The 21,423-nt window shown below is 46.7% G+C and overlaps 1 protein-coding gene across 1 annotated transcript in view; it reads left to right on the top strand.

Annotated features, from left to right (window-relative positions):
• The window catches only part of ACOXL (acyl-CoA oxidase like), a 375,298-nt gene that overhangs the window by 280,248 nt on the left and 73,627 nt on the right, over positions 1-21,423 (top strand). The window contains 1 exon segment of the mRNA XM_045054588.1: positions 14,438-14,525. Coding sequence (XP_044910523.1) covers positions 14,438-14,525 — 88 coding nt within the window.

The following is a 21,423-nucleotide window of genomic DNA, read 5'->3' as shown; positions in this document are numbered from 1 at the left end:
CCACCTCACATTCTGTCTTTCTCTCTCTCTCTAAAATAAGTAAACATTAAAAAAATTAAAAAAAAAAAACAGATTAATGGAACACCATAGAGTCCAGAAATTGACCCACACATATATGTTCGTTTGATTTTTGACGAGGGTACAAAGGAAATTAAATAATGCAAAGGTAATTTCTTCAACAAATTGTGCCAGAAACTAGATATCTGAATGGGGAATAAAAGGCACCTTGATTTATTCCCTGTACAACACACAAAAGTTAATTTGAGATTGATGATAGACTCTAAATGTAAACGCAAACCATAAAACTTGCAAAAGGGAAAAACCAAAGAGGATATTTCTGTGGAGTTGGGAGTAAACCAAGATTCCTTAGAAAGGAGGTAAGAAGCACTGACCATTATATTAAACATCTTCTGACCGGATTTTTTTTTTTTTCAAAACCAAGAAAAAAAAATTGTTCTCCTGAAGACGCCAGTAAAGAAACAAAAAGGCAAACCTTAACCTCGGAGAAATTATTTGCAATACACGTATCTGGCAAAAGATTTTTATCCAGAATGCGTGAAGAACTGCAACTCAATAATAAAGACACAATCCAAAAAAAAAAAAAAAAAATTTTGCACAGAAGACTTGAAAAGGCACTTCACAAAAGAAGATGAAAGGACGGTAATGAGCACATGAAACCCTGCTCAACCGTATTAGTCATCGGGGAAATAGAAATTAAAACCACAGTGAAATACCACGACGCACGTACTGAAATGGTTCGAACTAGAATGACAGATGACACTCGATCCTGGTGACCACGTGGAGCCAGGAGAAAAGGCATTGCTGTTGGCAGTGTAAAAGGGCAGTGACAGAAAACAGTTTGGCATTTCCTTATAAGGTTAAAATACATTCCTACTCTATGACCGGCAACTCCCCCGCGAGGTATTTACCCGAGAAAAATGAAAGCATGCACAAGAAGACTTGCACAAGACTGTTTATAGCAGCTTTATCAATTCTAGCCCCCAGGTGAGAACAACCCAAATGTCCATCGACATGAGAATTGGATTAACCAACCAGCTGTGGTATATTCATACAGGGCAATTCTATTGAGCAACAAAAAGGGATAGATTACTGTTACATGCAACAACATGAGAAAATTCATAGACGTTATGTTTAGCGAAAGAAGCCCGACACAAAGGAGTTAATAATGTATGACTCCATACGTCCGGCATTCGTTTAATAAGCGGCAAAATTAGTTGATGGCGGCGTGGGGAATCACGGGGTGGGAGAGAAGGGTATTGAGTGGGAGGGGGGAACAAACTGGGATACGGGAAATTTATGCATCTTTATCTGGGTGGTTAATATGGGTATACACGTGTTGAAAATCATCAAGCTAGAAACTTAAGATTTACGAAGGTGGCACATCTGACTGAATGCATTTTGTACCGCAATGAAAACATTTAACGATATAACTTAAACAGCGCCTCGCAGCATTTAAACAGGCTGTTTAAGGGGCGCCTGGGTGGCGCAGTCGGTTAAGCGTCCGACTTCAGCCAGGTCACGATCTCGCGGTCCGTGAGTTCGAGCCCCGCGTCGGGCTCTGGGCTGATGGCTCGGAGCCTGGAGCCTGCTTCCGATTCTGTGTCTCCCTCTCTCTCTGCCCCTCCCCCGTTCATGCTCTGTCTCTCTCTGTCCCAAAAATAAATAAACGTTGAAAAAAAAAATTTAAACAGGCTGTTTACGTGATAGGCACTTTCTCATCGTTTCACATATGAACGTGGAAACTTAGCAGTTTCTAACAGGAGGCCTCAGCCGCTGAATCTCGATTTACTAATTGGAGGCAAAAAGAAATGGCTAATGACAACAATTACCACGTGTCGTTTTTGTGCTAGACACCTTGCTGTGTCATACCAAAACACAGTGGTAGGTGCCCAGGCCGGCCAGCAGCATGGAATCTGGAGAGCATGTTGACAGATGATGAGTTTTGATCTAGGCCAGTGGCCAGGATCACAGGAGTCTGGCAAGAGGTGAGCTGTTTGAGAGCTGGCTCTGAAGGCAGGCAGATACACCTCAGACGTTCTGAACCTTCTATTTAGAGATCTTGACGTCTGGGAGGCTGGGCCACAGGAAGCAGGCCCCTGGCTGAGGTGCCGAGGGAGGCTCAGTCACGGACAGTTGCACGAGTCACCCAGACAGGACCAGGGGACGAGACAACTCAGGTGCAGAGAATGTCAAATCTGTGGGGACATGTTGCCAAGCTCTAGGCTCATGTTTGAAGAGCATAGCATAGAAATGACATTTTTCCAGTTTATGGCACACTGATCATTAGTGAATTTGACTGGGTGTAAGTGACTAAATGCTGAACAGCAGTTTCTTTTTCAATTTTGTCTATACTGTTTTTTTCTAGCTTTATTGAGATATAATTGACATACAACATTGTGTAAGTTTAAGGTGTACAATGTGATGATTTGATACACACATTGTGAAATGGTTACTATACTAGTGTTAATCAACATATATATTGCCTTACATAAGTAGTTTTTTGTGAGGTGTGTGTGGGGGGGAAATGAGATATTTAAGACCTAGTCCTTTAGCAACTTTCGAGCATGTAATATAGTATTGTTAACTGTTGTCACTATGCTGTACTTTAGGTCTCCAGAACTTACTCATCTTATGACTGGAAGCTGGTACCCTTTGACCGTCTTCACCCATTTCCTCCACCCAACTCTTGGCAGCTACCATCTAGTCTCTATTTCTGTGACTTTAGCTTCTTTATATTCCACATATAATAAATAAGTTCATACAGTATTTGTCTATGTCTGACTTACTTTACTTAGCCTACAAGGTCCATCCATGTTGTTGCAAATGGCAGGATTTCCTACCTTTGCAGGGCTGAAAAATATTTCATTGCGTATGTACATGCATCTGTACCCATTCATCCATAGGCACACCCTTAGGTTGCTTCCATATCTTGGCTAGTGTGAATAATCCTGCAGTGAACATAGTACAGATATCTTTTCCAGGTAGTGATTTCAGCCCTTTCAGATACATCCCAGAAGTGGGATTGCTGGGTCATATGGTGGTTCCATTTTTAATTTTTTGAAGAGCCTCCATACTGTTTTCCACAGTGGCTGCACCATTTTACATTCCTGCCAACAGTGTGCAGTGATTCCCTTTTCTTACCAACGCTTGTTATCTCTTGTCTTTTTGATAACAGCCATTCTGACCGTGGGAAGTGAGATCTCACTGTGGTTTTTCATTTGCATTTCCCTGATGATTAGTGATACTGAACATCTTTTCGTGTGTCTGTTGGTCATTTGTATGTCTTCTTTGGGAAGATGTCTATTCGGGTCCTCTACCTATTTGTTAAATAGGCAGAATTTTTTTTCACTATTCAGTTGTATAAGTTCCTTATATATTTTGGATATTAACCCCTTATCACATAAATGGTTTGCAAGTATTTCTTCCCATTCCATAGGTCACCTATTCATATTGTTGGGGTTTTTTTTCTGTGCAGAAGCTTTTTAATTTAATGTAGTCCCATTTGCTTATTTTTGCTTTTGTTGCTTGACTTTTGGTGTCATATCCAAAAAATTATTACCAAGACCAGTGTCAAGGAGCTTTTCCCTATGTTTTCTTCTAGGAGTTTTAGGTTTTCAGGTCTTCTATTTGAGTCTTTCACTCATTTAGAGTTAATTTGCGAGTGGTGTAAGATAGTGATCCAATCTCATTCTTCTGCATGTGGTTATTCAGTTTTCCCAGCACCAGTTATTGAAGAGAGTATCCTTTCCCGACTGAGTATTTTTGACTCCCCAGTCAAATATTAGTTGACTGTATATGGGCAAGAGTAAAGGATTTTCTGGTCTCTTAATTCTGTTCCATTGGTCTACATGTTCTTTTTTATGGCGGTACCATGCTGTTTTGATTATTATGGCTTTGAAATAAGGAAATGTGATATCTTTAGCTTCATTCTTTCCCGGGATTGCTTTGATTGTTCGTGGGCTTTTGGGTTTCACATGAATTTTAGGATTGGTTTTTCTATTGCTGGAGTGAATGCCATTATAATTTTGATAGGTATTGCACTGAATCTATAGATGGCTCTGGGTGGTATGGACATTTAAACATTAATTCTTCTGATCCATGAACATATGAGATCATCCTTTCATTTATTTGTGTCTTCTTCACTTTCTTTCATTAATCTTGTACTTTTAAGGGACAGATCTTTTACCTCTTTGGTTAAATTTATTCCTAACTATGTTATTGTTTTCGATGCTACTGTAAATGGGATTATTTACATTTATTTTTCAGATAGTTCGTTGTTAGTGTATATAAACATAACTGATTTGTATATCAGTTTGATTTTATATCCTGCAACTTTACTGAATTCATTTATTCTAATGGTTTTTTAGTGGAGTCTTTAGGGTTTTCTACATATGAGGTCATATCATATGCAAATAGAGATAATTTTATTTCTTTTCTGATGTAGATGCTTTCTTTCTATTTCTTTTCCTTGCCTAATTGCCCTGGCTAGGACTTCCAGTACTATGTTCAATAGGAGTGGGAAGAATTGGTACCTTGCCTTGTTCCCGACCTCAAAGGAAAAACTTTCAACCTTTCACTGTTGAGTATGATTTGGGCTTGAACAACAGTTTCTTGAAGTTCTCTGTGGTTAGGAGGTAGACTTATCTGGAGGCTCAAAGCTACTGGAGACTGTAGTATTGTGGTAAACAGGAATGAAACTATTATTCTGTTTCATTCTGTCTTTCCACAAGGCCAATAGGAAGACCCCCATGGTCATCTGGGATCAAGGACATTTGTTAAGTTCCTACTGTAACAAATGGCAGCCCAAAGCCCAATGCTTTGCCATACAGCCAACAACCTGGTTGCAGGAAAAGGGAAATGGTAAAGTTGTCGAATCACAGGGGCCTCCTTCAGGCTGAGGCACTTGGGACCAAGCACACGGGTATAATGTTAGGACACCATCTCATGTGGTATCCTAATAATGCAAGGAGTCAGATACGTCCTGTAAGAGGCTTAATATCTCTCAGTCTGGCCTCTACACTGAGGCAGTGCTAAGTCTTGCCCATCACCTGCCAGTTTAGCAGCTTAGGGATGGGAATGGACAGTCACTTATTAACTTATAATTTCGTGTGATCTGTCACTCTTCGTTCCCTGCTCACCAGCACCTCAGACTGTTAGAATAGGCTGTTTTGTTGTTTGTCAATTTCCAGTGCTAATTCACCTCTTTCTCCCAAGCTTTTCAAATCTCTCTCCATACCAAACCACAGAAGCTCACACAGAGGTTATCTCGACATTCTGGAAAGTGTGCTGTTTCAGAATCCCTAAAAGGTTAGCCAGAAATATAAGTGTCTTAGTGACAGTGAAATAAAAAAGCTTTGCTGGAGCTTTAGATATATATTTAAATAAACAATTAGGAAAAATAAGAGAAGACGTGTAAACGTTTTTATTTTTACTGGATAGTTCCTTGTTTGAAAGATGTTGCTCCCCAGTGACCTAGTACACCAGTCACTCTGCAAGTCTGGGGCTGCAGAGATGCCCGAGGTACGATGGCTGTCCTCCATGAACTCAGCCTGGGAGGGGTGGTGGCAGTAATGTAGGTCAAAGCGAAGTGCAGTGAGAGGGGTCTGGAAAAAAGGAAGGGCCACGCCATTCTGTGGGTGAGGGTGGCCCACGGAATGGAATGTCCCCGAGCTGAGTCCTGCCTGGTAAGCAGCAGAATGTGCCATTTCACACCATCCCCGGGCAGGGGTGGGCAGGACCTTCCGGGCATGGCATGGGATGTGAATGAGCAACTCGCATGTTCAGGCTGAGCATCAAGCCAGTCCACATCCCAGGTGCTGGGCTAGAGAAGCTAGCAAGAGAGTGACTGTGGCGGCCCGTAGACCCTCACGGCCGTGAGCCTTGTGTACCCTGCTTGCAGGCCTGAGAACCTTCTACCCTTCCTGCAGGTGATGGGACTGTGGCCTGAGCCCAGTGGTGTCAGGAAGATGATTCTGGAGTCAGCACTGTCAGGATGACCCCTTCGAAGGCCGCAGTAACCATCATCCCAGAAGAGTTAAGATACAGCCTGAGTTTGGGGTGGTGGCAGTGAGTACGAAGGGTAGTCAGTGACACTTGGGAAAGTTTGATGGGAGAGAAGGTGAAAGCTGGAGTAAGAGGTGATCCGAGGGCTCCAGCGTGTGCACCGGGAGGAGGGATGCCATTACTAGAGAAGGAAGCATGGAGCCCTAAGGAGTTCCAAATTGCAGCGGGCTCCATGTGCTCCAAATCCCCCAGGGGATCTGGGCTTTCTGTGTGCTGTACCCCCTGCCTTTCACTCCCAGCCCCAAGAATGCCTCTTCCAGCTGTCTCATGGGCCACGCACCAGCAGAGCTGCTGCAGAGATTCAGGAAACAAAAATCTTGGGGCCTAATTCCTCTCACATATTAAATGTACATTGTTCTGCCTTATGTCAGGTTTAAGCAGTCACCAAGGGCAGTCAGATTCCATAACATAGTCTTCAGCTAAACGTGAAGAGTGTATTATTGAAACAAGATCTTTCTAGCTGATCGTACTCCAAATACAAGCTTTGGTGCCTGTAAAATCTATTTAAGGCCTCCTGACTTCCCCCTTCTATTCCTCCATCCACCAGAACTATTAGAAGGAACTTTTAAAATGAGGAAGTGGTTACGAAAGGGAGAAGGTATCAAACATTTATCTATTTACGTATCTGTTATTGGAAATTATCAAGATCAATTTCAGGAGCATAGAGTTCAAATGTATGTTAAATGACCAAAGAGAGCGTATCATCCAACAATCTTTTTGTATTCTGAAAGGCTAAGTAATGAAAAGCAGACTCTTAATTTGACACAAAAAGGAAAAAGGAGGAGAAATTGGGAAGTAATATATTCAATTATAGGAGCCCTTTGCCAAGACCCTATTGATTTCATGTTCTGACAATTTCAGTTAAGCCTTAGCGGGGAAGAAATTTAGAAACAGGTCAGATCAAACACGTGTGGCCCCCCACGCCTGGAACTCTTGTGTGTGTGACAAAAATAGTGAGGGCTTCACTAGGAATGGGCTCTAACTTTGGGGTCTGTTCCTATTGCCAGGTCTAAGATTAGAGCTTGGAGGACATTGCAGGTGAGAGAAGGGGCCACAGAGAAGACCCCAGAAAATCCGACAGACACCGTAACTGCTATGCAGGGAAAGGCTGGCCAGGAGCCTCATGTCCTGTTTCTGCAGACATCCGTCTCTACTGAATTCCCTCTTGCTGTTTTTCTGCCCTCTGAATCCAGTTTCTTTTCCTCTCCCTCCCCACATGTCCATGTCTGCTCTGACCATCCATCTGTGTGAAGGGGCACCTTGATGCGGTCATTGGCCCTGACCACCATGCTGGGTGCTGGGCTGGTCACGGTCCTGCCCTGGTCAGAGCAGCGCTCACACTGCAGCGTGGCAAGGGCTTCCATGGATGGATGTGCCGCTTGGTGGGGACCCAGACCACACTCAGGAGGGGGAGCTGTCGGGAGGCTTCCTGAACCAGGAGGAGGCCGTCAGGCGAAGGCAGAGGGATGGTGGGGAGAACTGTACCTACAAATATCTGAAACGAGGAAGGGAATGTGTCCTGGGACTGGACATAGTTCAAGGTAGACAGGAGCCATGGTGTGTGTGTGCATGTGCATATGTGTGTTACACATGCATGTGTATCTTTCAGTGCATGTTTTTTGAGAACCTGCCCCCAGCACCACGAGGGAAGGAGAGCAGGCCGTCTGTAGGGGAAGCCCCTGTGTGAACAGCGAGGACCATGTGGGGTGATGTCTTTGCTAAGATAGCTGTGCTGAACAAGCTCTGTTGGGGACTGGCGACGAGGAGGTCCAGCAGGAGTTCCTCTGGAAGATAGGCTCTTTGGAGCCAGATACATCCGTGTTCCAGGGGGTGATCTAGGGACCACTACTGGACTTTTCAGGGACTTAGTGTATAATCAGAATGTTTTTCTTCTTACAGAGCCAAGCACTGCAGGGCACATGGATGTGCTCAGGAAGTCTTAGCTCTTGGACCCCTTCATACTATCATGCCATTCATCATTCTAATGTTGGGTTTCTCTAGGGAAACATGTGAACCCCAACCTTGCACCCCAGGGGCTTATCTTACTAAACAAGGACTGTCCCACCCACCCTCTGCAATGCTGCCACCTGCCACCTTCTGAGGGCGGGGGAGATTCTGGTGCAGTAGAGCCTGGTGCAGAACTGGGACCAGCAAGGTCTGGGGGTGGGGGTGGTAGACAGAGGGCCCTGGGTTTAAACACTGACCCAGGCTCTGAGACCAGACACTAGCCCCACAACTGGCCCTTCCCTTCAGCGTCCCAAAGCCAGGACACAGCCCTCTCTGGGGCATTTTGGGCATATTTACTTTTCCTTCTCATAGGACACAAGCTGGAACGGTAGATACAAAGGTGTCCTGATGTGGCCTCTCTCCCAGGATGTAGTAAGATGTTGAGTCATATGTGTTTATCTGTCTGTCCTGGAATTGCAGCTCAGGTTCAAAGGACAAAGGTGCAAAGAATCTTATATTCCCAGTTCAGAAAGCCACCAGTGCGCTGACTCAGACGCACCTACTTTCTGTGAGACACTAGTAGAGAACTGACCAACACCGGGTCATTAATGCAGGAAGAGGCTGGGGGGCTTTTGGAGAAGGTAGAATTCGGGAAGGGAGGCTGTCGTGGGGATGGGGGGGGGGTCCCTTCCTAAAGTCAATCAGAAGAAACCAAGTAAAATGGGGGAAAAGGTCTAAAGAGAAAAGGGAGAATAACTTGGTGTGCAAACACATAAGAAAGGTGCAAAAGAGGAAGCAGTGGAATTAGCCCAGGAAAAAAGACAGAACAGTACGAGGCAGGGCAGGGGGCACTGAAAAACATGAGGGAAAAGTATGAAAGGGCAGAAAAAACTAGAAAAACAAAAACCCTAGAAAATCGGGAAAATATAGAGCAGCACAAAAATACAGAAAAATTAAAAATACAGAAGAATGAAAAAGCGATGGAGTAGGGCTCAAAAAGAAAAAGAACTCATTGAGAGAGAGGGGCAACTATAGAAAGGTTCTTAAGGGGCATCTGGGTGGCTGAGTCAGTTAAGCGTCCGACTTCAGCTGAGGTCATGATCTTGAGGTCTGTGGGTTCGAACCCCACATCGGGCTCTGTGCTGACAGCTCAGAGCCTGGAGCCTGCTTCCCATTCTGTGTCGCCCTCTCTCTCTCTGCTCCTCCCCTGCTCATGCTCTGTCTCTCTCCTGCTGTCTCAAAAATAAATAAACATTAAAAAGATTTATAGGGACACCTGGGTGGCTCAGTTGGTTAAGCATCCAGCTTCGGCTCAGGTCATTATCTCACAGCTTGTGGGTTCAAACCCCACATTGGGCTCTGTGCTGACGGCTCAGAGCTTGGAGCCTGCTTCAGATTCTGTGTCTCCCTCTGTCTCTGCCCTTCCCCCACTCATGCTCTGTCTCTCTCTATCTCAAAAATAAATACACATTAAAAACATTTTAATAAAATATTTATTTAAAAAAAAAGGTTTTTAAAAAGGAAAACATAAAAAATATGAGAAGGCAGAAAAAATATGTAAAGACCCTCCTCCCTGAGCCCCTGCCCCACTCCTGAAAGACAAGACAGAAAGTCAGGAGGAGTGGCGGGAAGGTGGAGATGTGAACCGAGCTGGTGAGGGAGGGGAGTGGCCCTTCCTGGCCCGGCCAGTAGCTCTGTGAGGATGCCCCTGAAGAGACAAAGCGGACTTTGGAGGGAGCGTGGCCCCGCCAGCACCTTGATTTTGACTTCTAGTCTCTAGAACTGTGAGAGTATACATTTCTGTTGTGTTATGTCACCAGGTTGTGGTAATGTGCTACAGCAACCTTAAAATAACTCCTTAGTGTGATTTTACCTGTTCTTTTTAAATTTTTTTTTTTTTTACGTTTATTCATTTTTGAGACAGAGAGAGACAGAGCATGAACGGGGGAGGGTCAGAGAGAGAGGGAGACACAGAATCTGAAACAGGCTCCAGGCTCTGAGCTGTCAGCACAGAGCCCGATGCGGGGCTCCAACTCATGGATTGTGAGATCGTGACCTGAGCCGAAGTCGGACGCCCAACCGACTGGGCCACCCAGGCGCCCCTGATTTTTACCTGTTCTTATGCTCACAAGATAGGTAAGTTCCAAGCAGAGATATGGGAGGTGGACAAAGGAACAAAGGCCCATGCTAGATCAGGCTGTATTTAAAAAAAATTTTTTTTAATTTTTTTTAATGTTTATTTATTATTGGGAGACAGAGAGAGAGACAAAGCATGAGCATGGGAGGGGCAGAGAGGGGAGGAGACACAGAATCCGAAACAAGCTCCAGGCTCTGAGCTGCCAGCACAGAGCCCAACACAGGGCTCGAACTCACAAAGCACGAGATCATGATCTGAGCCGAAGTCAGACAGACGCTCAACCACCTGAGCCACCCAGGTGCCCCCCTGAAATGCCGTTTACTTCTCATGCACGGGTATTGCATGTGCTTCGTAAAATGTATCTGTGAGTATTTCATATTTTTGATGCCATTGCAAGGGCATTTTTACTTCAAGTAGCAATTGTTTATTGCTGGAATATGGAAAAGCAGTTGGTTTCTTTTTCCCCCAAATCTTGTGATTTTGCTTAATTTGAGGATTCATTTTAGTAGCTTTATTACACACTCCTTAGGGTTTTTTACACAGAAAATCCCGTCTTTTTGGACGAAGACAGTTTTCCTTATTCCTCTCCAATCTCTCCACCTTTCATTTCTTTTTCTTGCCTTATTATCCTGGCTGGAATCTGTAGTACAAGGTCAAATACAAGTAACGACAGACATCCTCATCTTCTCACCAATCATCAGGTGAAAGCACTCAGTCTCTACTATTAAGCGTGATGTCAGCTGAGGCGTTTTGGTAGGTCCTTTGTAAGGAGATAGGTATTTTCATCTGGCAATATTGCTGCCCAAAGCTACTTGGGGTTTTTCTAGAAAAGAAGAAGGGGGAATGGATATGGGCATCCATCAAAAGGGAGGCCAGCAGGGGTTTCTTTATGAGTTCAGCCCTGTCTTAACTGTGTGATGATTTATTAGGAAGTAAGCATTTATTTCCATTAGAGGCTTTAAGTGTGGAATATGGTTCACATTAAACACGACCACGGACCATGTGTGACAATGCATCTTTGTAAACTGTCTTTGGGAGGGACAGGTGTTGCCAGGAAACCAGCTCCCCATTAGTCCATTGGGAGGCAGTGTGGCCTGCGGTTAGAAACAATCGCTCAGAAGCCTGGCTGCCCAGTCCGAATCCGGCCCTGCCACCTCGGGCACATTCTTCAACCTATGTTGGTTTTCCACCTGCAAAATGAAAGTATCAAAAGATACCAGTAATACTTACGACTGGGGCTTCTGAAGACTCATAAGCAAATGCAGTTAAGAGCTGAAAACAGCGTCTGTCGTCTGGTGCGTCTTAGGAAGGACTTAGTTTGTGTGGGGCTCAGTTACTCACAAGTTTTCAGTAGCGGGTATACTGCTCGAAGTAAAGAACAACCATCCATTTAAAAAAAAAAAAATCCACTCTCCAGAAGTGTCCTACTAAGGCTTTATAAGGAGAAAGGGTTAGATACTCGATCTCTGTTGTTTTGTCCGTTGTCGGTGCAATAAATACATTTTAAAATCCTCTGCATTGCATAGGCAGTTACCAGCTGGGCTATAGCTGTGGGCGGTGACACTCCGGAGTTCACCCTGAGTCAACACTTAAAGGCTGAACCAGACTCTGACCTTCTGATCTGCTGGTTTTGACCGCTCGACAGTGCACACTGTTCCTGGGCTGCCCCACCTGGACGTGTGGACCACCGTGCAGCCCCGATTGGCTTCAGCCTATTATTTCTTGCCAATAAACTCCAATTCGAGGGGACGGAGACTTCTCAGTCAGTCACTCTCCTGGGCTCGTGCCTTCCTATCAACATGCTCCAAGTCCTAGGTATCATCCTTCAGTGGGGGGTAAGTCATGCCAGCCTTCCTGTCTGGAGAGGGCTGCAAGGGGACACTTGCCAGCAGAGATGAGGTTACCCTGGACCTGCTCAAGTGGGTTCTGCTGCAGGACTGTGATGTCAACATCTAAGGAAAAGCACTTAGGAGCAGGCTGGCAGGCCATCAAGGGGCCTTTCCCCTTAACTTGAACCTTTTTTTTTTTTTTTTTGCCTTATACTTTTTTTTTTTTAACGTTTATTTATTTTTGAGACAGAGAGAGACAGAGCATGAATGGGGGAGGGTCAGAGAGAGAGGGAGGCACAGAATCTGAAACAGGCTCCAGGCTCTGTCTGACCTGTCAGCACAGAGCCTGACACAGGGCTCGAACGCATGGACCGGGAGATCATGACCTGAGCCAAAGTCGGCCGCTTAACCGACTGAGCCACCCAGGCGCCCCATTGTTTTTTTAATTTTTTTAATGTTTCATTTATTTTTGACAGAGAGAGAGAGAGAGAGACAGAGCATGAGCGGAGGAGGGGCAGAGAGAGAGGGAGGCACAGAATCCGAAGCAGGCTCCAGGCTCTGAGCTGTCAGCACAGAGCCTGACGCGGGGCTTGAACTTCACAGACCGCGAGATCATGACCTGAGCCAAAGCCCGACGCCCAACCAACTGAGCCACCCAGGTGCCCCTGCCTTATACTTTTTGAGGGGTGCAGTCACAGCAAGTTTGTAAAGGCCCCTCTGCGGCATTTTCTCCTCTGAAGTCCCTTCTTCATGCAGGGTCTACATTGTCGAGCCAATTGTCTGTTTCTGGTTTTCTCTAGATCAATCCAGTGAAAGACTTAACTATACACGCTGAGTTTTTTTTTAAAATTTAAAAGTGCCCTCCGTTCTGTTTGGACACATCTATCTGCACAATATTTTATCCTTCGTCTCTCCTTATACGGTGGTGGGGGGCAGCCGATGTGTGTATAGGAGAGCCTGTGCACCAGGCCCCAGCATGGAGTTTCAGGTGTCTTCCTCCGCAATGTGACGGGTGGAGTTTGGGGACGGGAGCGTCTGGCCAGCTGTTGTGCTCACTGTTGCCACAGGTGCTCAGAGCCTGTTCCCTGAGAGTTCCATTTTCTACTGTGCCTTTTCAGCTGCAATTTTGACATCAGCACAGAGAGATACTGATTCCGGGAGCAAGACAGACGTTATCCTCTCCCTGGATTATCCTAAGACACCCCAGTTAGGCGGGGACTTCAAGGCACATGTGACATGGCCCTCCAAACTCTGCCTGCTGCCCCAGGTGATCACGCTAAATTATACATGGGAAGAGGCTTTCTGCAGTGCTGTTTTTCCACTGGAGGACAAAGCGCTCTGTTACAGGAGGGCTTTGACAAAGCGAGGCCTCCAGGCCCCGCAGGAACCGCGGAGCTGCAGGCGCAGGTTACCTTCCAACCACAGGGCTCAGCGTGTGAGTTTAAAACAAATGGGAAACAGATGCAGAGAGTCTGACTTTCTATTTGAGGGTTATTTCTTTGAGCAAAGACACGCGCTAAACATTTAAATATCAAACTGGTAGGTTTTCGAAACAAAAAACAGGCAAGAAGAAACAGAGAAAAGTCAGAAGTGACAAAGTTAACACTCTTCTCTGGTCAGATAAGAATCTGCCCTCGGCGCCACCTAAATGACGATAACTGCCAGCTTCGTGATTCGGCATCTTTCTCTTTGTGCCGTTTCTTCCTTCTTATTCCAGTTAGATTTCCTCCCTTCCCGCCAACTAAACAAACAAACAAACAAACAAACAAAAGCGAGAACCAGAGCAAAACAACTCTTTCCGTAGGCGTGATCGAAAGAGCGTCTCACACAGAGCAGATGTGCAAACGTGCAAACGTTATCCGTCAGGTGGAGGGATGACGTGGAGGTGCTGTGAGTGCGGTTTCCACACTCCTGTTACCTCCTCACGCACATCAGACGCGAAACGCCAGTCCTGGAGCTGTGACAGGCATTCGAGAAACAACCTGAAAACAAATGGAAGTATACCGGCCTGCCACGGAAGGAAGGAGGGAGGAAAGACGGGCTGGCTTTGCTGCAGATTAGACTGAAGTTGTTAGTTCTGGTATCTGAAATGCTTCGGGCAGTGAGCGACCCAGTTGGCACCGTGTCACTTTATCTGTGTGTGCGCTCTCCGCTTCGGATTGTTTCCTGCACGCCTGTTACACCTCGAGAATTGGCGGCTGGTAGGGGCCGTGTTTGGTGTGAGCGAGGACTTACTATAAACACGTAAACTGGACTCGCAGTACGTTTATGGCATTTCTTCGTCTAACAAATAGCCTTTGTGGGTGGCAGAGGCCAGCCCGGCAACATACCCAGGCTTAAGGTGGAACGAAAAACGTGCAAAGCGGCCATCTGCCTTGCTCCTGAGTTTGATCCCCTGAGAAGATCACCGGTGGTTATTTTTACTCTGTCAACGTGACAGGTGACGAGCAAGAAGGAGGACTTGTTCAGTGCCCGGAACTCGTGTCTTCGTCACGTTGCCTCCCTGTCTCTGGCGCGCATTCGCAGAGGCCAGTTGGCTCTTGTTGAGCGTTTGTGATGGAGTGACTCGGGGTGCAAGTTAGGTGGGAATGAGGCTGCAGAAAAGGGACAGTCCCCACACCAGCCTGAGCCCTGGTGTTGAATTCAGGGCCCCAAAACAACTCCCGACCTACCAGGAGCACTGACCGCACGACACGCACCCAGAACCCAACACTAAACTCCAAGAACGGTGCACCTGACACCACCTGACAGTTGCCAATAACGCTCGATCGGTTGGAGACAGCTGGCGAACGGCGGCCCCTCAGCAGTGGCCCTGTGCCCAACGGGATCTGCCATTCCCACAGAAACAAGCCGGAGGGCGCCCACGCGGATGAAGCGAGGGTATTTTTTTTAATAGGATCACTGCCTGGAGGATTTCAAATACCACAACCAACTACTTAAACCTAATCCTGAAATTAGCAAGAAACTGGTTCAGCCTTTTAAAGCTGTGGTTCCCACCCAGAGGCGATCGTGCCCTCCCCGGAACGTTTTAGTGACATTTGGAGACGTTCTTTGTTGTCGTAACTGAGCAGGGGTTGCTAGTGGATGGAGGCCTGGGGCACCGCTAAACATCCCTCCGCGCGTGACAGCACCCGCAACAAGGAATCATCCTGCCTAGATGTCAGTCGTGCTGAGAGTGAGAACCCACGAGTGTTCATCTCGACCTCCACAGACACAATCAAGTAAGATAAAATGAAATCTTGGGAATGGTGGAAGATCCATCAAGACATGGCAAATTATTCTGTCTTTAAATTTTTTTAATGTTTATTTTTGAGAGAGAGAGAGAGAAAAAAGGGAGGGGCAGGGAGAGAGGAAGACACAGAATTCAAAGTAGGCTCCAGGCTCTGAACTGTGAGCTCGAACGCATGAGCTGTGAGATCATGACCTGAGCCAAAGTCGGTCACTTAACCGACTGAGCCACCCAGGCACCCCAAGATATGGCAAATTATTCTTGAAAGTGTTGTGGAAGGTCCAGAATCATTCGTGTATTCATCATCACGCTCCTACTCCATGGGGGGAAAGCCTTAAAAGAAGAAGGCTCTCTCTGTGCTTGTTTGCCGTGTAGGGTTTTCCCTCACACCAGGCTCACCGCTGGCCCTAGGAAGGCGGGGTCAGGTCTGGTCACCCCCACAACTCTGGCACCTGGCTCCCAGTACTCGTGTGTCATGGCCTCTGTGAAGAGGCAAGCCAGCACCCCAGGAATGCCTGCCTCCTACCCAACCTCATCGCCCAGCCACCACCCTCCCTCCCCACCCAGGCAGTGACCGCATTCTGTAATAGCCACAGCCTCATTAGCACCCGGATTTGAATTGGTTTCCACCTTCTCCCTGGGGCCAGAAAGGAGGAGCCAGCGTGGGACTTAGAGGGACAGAGGAAGGGCAAAAGGCTCCCAAAGGTCATTAAGGCACAGGACTGAGCTCCCTCATTTACAGATCCAGAAATTTTAATTTGTCCGCACGCCCCCACTGTATAAGGCTCAGGGGCATTGACTCACCGTAATCAAACTCAAAGGTGACAGGTATATAGGCCAGAATGCCAGTTTATTTGTCACAAATGAAAACCCAACTGCTGACTCATCTGTACACGCTCTGCCCTGTGGGGAAATCTCCATGGGGAATTCAGTTCGCGTCAGAATGTTGCAGAAGGCTGGACTGTCTGAATGGCTCTTGGAGGAGCATGTGAGCGTCCATGCTGGCTGGCCTGCCACAGAGGCTGGACCCTGGAGGCCGTGGGCTGTCTGCTGCCTGGACTGTCTTGTTTAGCTCAGCACCAGCTTCGCTCCCCAAGAAATGCATGCAAACCACCCCTCTTCTGTTGGTGGGCTATTTTTTCAGACTTGTTGATCCGGCTGAAACTTGATAGGAGATAAAGCAGCACACGACTGACACGCGGGTCAGAACTACTGAAGGCACCTGCAGCCCAGGTCTTGTCATCCCGTCTGTGTAGATGTTTAGAGCTCCACTCCCAGGGATGCCGGGCCTGTGGCTTCGGCACGTGGTCTCCTCCCTCTGCTCCTCTGCGTACTGACCACAGATATTACCCATTCCAGGATATGAGCAGATGAAGCTTTTTTTTTTTTTTTTTTTTTGAGAGAGAGAGAGAGAGAGAGAGAGAGCAGGGAAGGGGCAGAGAGAGAATAAGAGAGGTAGAATCCCAAGCAGTGTCCTCGAGGTCAGAGTGGGGCTCAAACCGTGAGATTATGACCTGAGCCGATCAAGAGCTAGACGTTTAACGGACTGAGCCACCCAGGTGCCCCCAGGTGAAATACTTCTAAACATAAACATTAAGAGATGAGATTAAATATGAAAGGGGGCATCAAAGTATCCCTGAACTCATGCCTTTGCCTTGGAAACACTGACCATTACGCCTTGAACCACTCGTCTCACCTGTCGAGAGCCTAATAAAGTTTAGTGTGAGGGTTGAGAACTTGGGCTCCAGAGTCAGGTTAACTGAATGCAGAGGCTTTATTTACCTCTACATGCTGTGTGACTGTGAGTGGTTTGATCAACCTCTCTGAGCTTTAGTCTCATCTTCATTTACAAAATGGAGATGATGTGATATTTACCTCATGAGGCTGTTGAGAAGATACTTGAAAGCGCTTACCTTAGATATGATCCATCATTAGGGTTCAATAAAAAATTATTACTACTGTTAACTACTACTCTACAAAAAACCCTTAGTTCCTATTACCAAAGTGGAACATTTAGATGCTTGTTTCTTAAGCGTAAGAATAAGAGAAAGAGAAAGCAAGTTAGCTTCCAGTGTATGAAGTCTTAACACCGGCAGGAAACGTCGAGGATTTAATGTCGCCACAGCGCAAAAGAACTCCACATTGATTCTCAACCGTTTATTGGTTAATAACCACAGTAGCAAAAGTGATTATTTTTACAAAATTGGCCCCCTGCAATGTCAGAGGAGGACCATTTGGCTGTATAAAGGAACAGAAGCAAAATAATGAGAATTTGTTCAATGGCAGCATCTGGAAATCCCAGGAATGTTTTGAGATAGAGAAAGCCATCCGTAATGAGGAGGTCTGTACAGATACAGAATAGGTTCTAACAGTAGGAATGCACTCGGCGCGCACCGTGCAGGAACGATTTAGTCAGCATATCATTGCATTCAAATAGCATGCCGTGCCTCCGGCAGAGGTCCCGCGGGGATGGGGGACGAAGTAGAGGGAGCCCATCTGTCTTCGGTGACCGGACCCAGATGTTGCCTTTGGAGACTTTCGAAGAAAGAGCACAGAGGAGGGAAGGAAAGGATCAGTCCACGAAAGCACAGACCTTAACGTCACCCCAGATGAAAATGAACTCAGAATCTAGCCATTTTTATTAGGAACAAATGGAAAAAAAAGCCTTCTGGCATCAGTATCCGTTGTCAACTGAAGACTCAGGAAAACCATGTTTGAAACAAGAACGTTAAGCAGTCTCTAGTGGTTTCTGAAGTGGGATGTAACCATTACAATGATAAATTGTTATTTTTCTATGGTACACATTTTTACCTTGCCCTGGAAAGAGCAGTTCTGAAACATGGTGCTGTCTGAACCCCTAAGGGTGTACCAATTCCTAAACAGAAAAGAGAAACTAAGCACTTTTATTACATAAATTACATCCAACGTTCTCCAGCTCCATGCAGAGTTGTCTTTTGGTTTTTCCCTTCTCGAAGCTTGTAAGGTGTTCTCATTATGCCACAGAAGTCCCTTTTCTGGTTCTTAATAAAGTAACAAATAATTTAGAATGTTCACATTAAGAGCACATTGTAATTGTGCTTGGAATGTACAAATAGTGTGGCTGTCTGGCTATCAGAAGATTAATTTCAGACTCCTCTCAGGGATGATTTGTTTCCAAACAAGACTTATTTCTTTTTTTTATAATTTTTTTTCAACGTTTTTTTATTTATTTTGGGGACAGAGAAAGACAGAGCATGAACGGGGGAGGGGCAGAGAGAGAGGGAGACACAGAATCGGAAACAGGCTCCAGGCTCCGAGCCGTCAGCCCAGAGCCTGACGCGGGGCTCGAACTCACGGACCGCGAGATCGTGACCTGGCTGAAGTCGGACGCTTAACCGACTGCGCCACCCAGGCGCCCCATACAAGACTTATTTCTTAACAAAAATGTGATCATATGTGTTCTTAAAGCATGTATTTCTGTATTTTTATCCGCGAGTGCTTGTTCCAGTATTCTTCATGGGATCAGCATTTATTTGCCCCTGTTGTTAATAAGGCTATTGTTTAAACAAACTGCATTCACCTTGATTTCTTATTAGTCTTGCCATCCATCTTCTAAGGAACTATGGGAGTATACTTACCACCTCATTGAATGTGTATTTCATTATTCGAGCTCAGAAAAATAAAATGCCATAACTAGGGAACCTGGGTGGCTCAGTCAGTTGAGTGTCTGACCCTTGATTTCAGCTCAAGTCCTTATCTCAGGGTTGTGGGATCGAGCCCTGCATTGAGCTTCATGCTGAGCCTGCTTAAGAGTCTCTCTCTCTTCTTTGAATACAGGTTTCTTCAGTGTTTTGCTGTTGTTGCTGGAGATAGAGTTTTGGCAGGTGGGGAAGGAGGGTAGATACCACAGGCATTGTGTTGGCTGGGACAATCTGCATGCCTTCCTTTCTCATGGGGACCCTCTGCTGGATGGGACTATCTTTAGAGCAGTCCAGCCTGCCCTGACAGGTGGTCTGGGGTTGCAGGGAGGAGCTCTGGGGACTGCTGCCCCTGATACTGACCTTTCTCTTTGTCTAGCACCCATTAAATATGTGGGTGGTAGAAACAGACAAGGGGTCTAGGGAGCCAAGAATGGGCAGGTGCAATTTACAGCAGCCATCTTGGAGGCCCTAACGCTGGGGAAGAGAAGGGCTTTTCCGGCTCTGTTCCCTCTATCCCGGTCACGTGACTGAACCTCAGACACATTTGTTCCTGAGAGCAAAAGGTGCAGCTGGGAGTTGAGGGTCCCCATTTCAGAGCGCGTGATGCCTGGGAGAGCCCACGCGACTGTCCTAGTCCTCTGCGGGAGTCGCCAGGTCCCTGAAGCCTGAAGTCTGGGACAGCGGGGAGGGGCCATCTGGAATGCCAGGAGGTGGCCAGAAACAGGGAGAAAAGGAAGTGAGAACTCACTTACCCTGTGCTTGCACAAGATTCCCTCAAGAGGCAGATGAAAGCAGGGGCTCCTGCTAAGGGAGGCACCCGGGGAAATGGAGACGGTTTTAAGGAGGAGCATGGGGGCATTTGGGTCTAACGTAAATGGTGGCTATCACAAAAAGAAAAGAAGAGGAAATTTGACTGAACTTGAAGCATTATAGCATGTAAACCCTTGGTGGAGCGTGCAACATTGCCTCATGAGCAAATGGACACAGGAAGAGAAAGTTCTATAATGCAGACCGCCCAACATCATACCCCATCCCTAACCCTTCCCCTCCTGGGAAAGTGGGTGGGGCAGAGCGTGGCTCCCAGACGTCTGCGAGTCCGCGAAAAGACTCTCTTTGGCATCATGAAAGTTATTGCTCCTGTCATCATCACAAAGCCGGGGTTTCTCCCCTGGAGCCTCGCCTTTTCCCCGTGGCCGCATAGGTAAACTTGCAGTTTGGGTCAGCCCAACCCAAAGACTCCCAAGTACTGTTCACTCAAGAAATGCTTGGGGCGCCTGGGTGGCTCAGTCGGTTGAGTGACCGACTTCGGCTCAGGCCATGTTCTCACGGTTTGTGGGTTCGAGCCCCGCATCAGGCTCTGTGCTGACAGCTCGGAGCCTGGAGCCTGCTTTGGATTCTGAGTCTCCGTCTCTCTCTGCCTCTCTCTCACCCTCTCTCTCAAAAATAAATAAACATTAAAAAAAAAAAAAAAGAAAGAAATGCTGCCAGTCACACTGGCCTCGCTAGAGGTCTGAGCCCCTGAGGACCCTGATCACCCCAAACCTGGGAGCGTGTTCTCAGGAAAGCTGTCTTGGGAGACCTCTGCTAAGTCACTAGTCTTTGAAGGAGGTGACAATGTATGAGATCATCTTATGACAAACGACCTGAGGACTCTGTTGCGCTGGGAAGAAGAGGACAGATGGAAACAGCAGAGTCTAACTCCTGAGTGATACCTGTTCTGTGGGGGAGACTGTTAAGAACAGAGTTCAGCTACTTGACCCAGATGCTAATAAAGCGTCACTATCCCTGGAGCCCCGGTAACGATCACAGCGGCCTCCACCTGTTGAGGGTTTCCCCGATGCCAGAGTCATGTCATGTCTTTGGTCTCTACGACAAGCTCACAAAGCCCACTGAGGAAACTGAGGCTCAGTGGAGGGCCAGTTGCCTGGGATCCCATGCAAATGAGCTTTGGAGTTGGGGGCTTCAACCCCGGACTGGTAACCCCAACGCTTTGCTCAGAAAAGCTTTCTAGGCATCAGATTTTGAGGGAGACTCTCCCGCCACCAACCCCTCCCCCCCCCCCCCAAGGGCTTTCCTTCCTACAGAGAAACACCAGAGGATGGGAGTCACAGCCTCCTTGAACTTCTGGAGATTTTCCTTTGTATATTCTAAAGTTGGCCTGTACTCCTTTTCACTACTCTCACTGGGTTTGTCTCTGAATAGCGCGTCTTCTATTTCCTATCTCACAGGCTTTCTGTGAGAATTAAACGAAAATCACACAAGGGCCCTGTAATCATGGCGACAGCTAACACGGAGGGAGGGCTCAGCGTATCAGGCCCCGTGCAAAATGTTATGAATGAAGCGTTCATTAATGCCCTGCCAAGAGAGCGAGGAAGGGCCCACTGTCTACCCAATTTCCATCTGAGGAAGCTAAGCACAGAGAGGTTAAGTAAATTACCCGGTGTCACACAGCAGGAGGATTCAAATCCCAGCCCACGGCTACCATCTGCCCTCTGGGGGGCCCATATGCTCTGGGTG

The sequence above is a fragment of the Felis catus genome, chromosome A3, assembly GCF_018350175.1.
Source record: "Felis catus isolate Fca126 chromosome A3, F.catus_Fca126_mat1.0, whole genome shotgun sequence".
Lineage (NCBI taxonomy): Eukaryota > Metazoa > Chordata > Mammalia > Carnivora > Felidae > Felis > Felis catus.
This window is presented reverse-complemented; position numbering and strand designations above follow the sequence as displayed.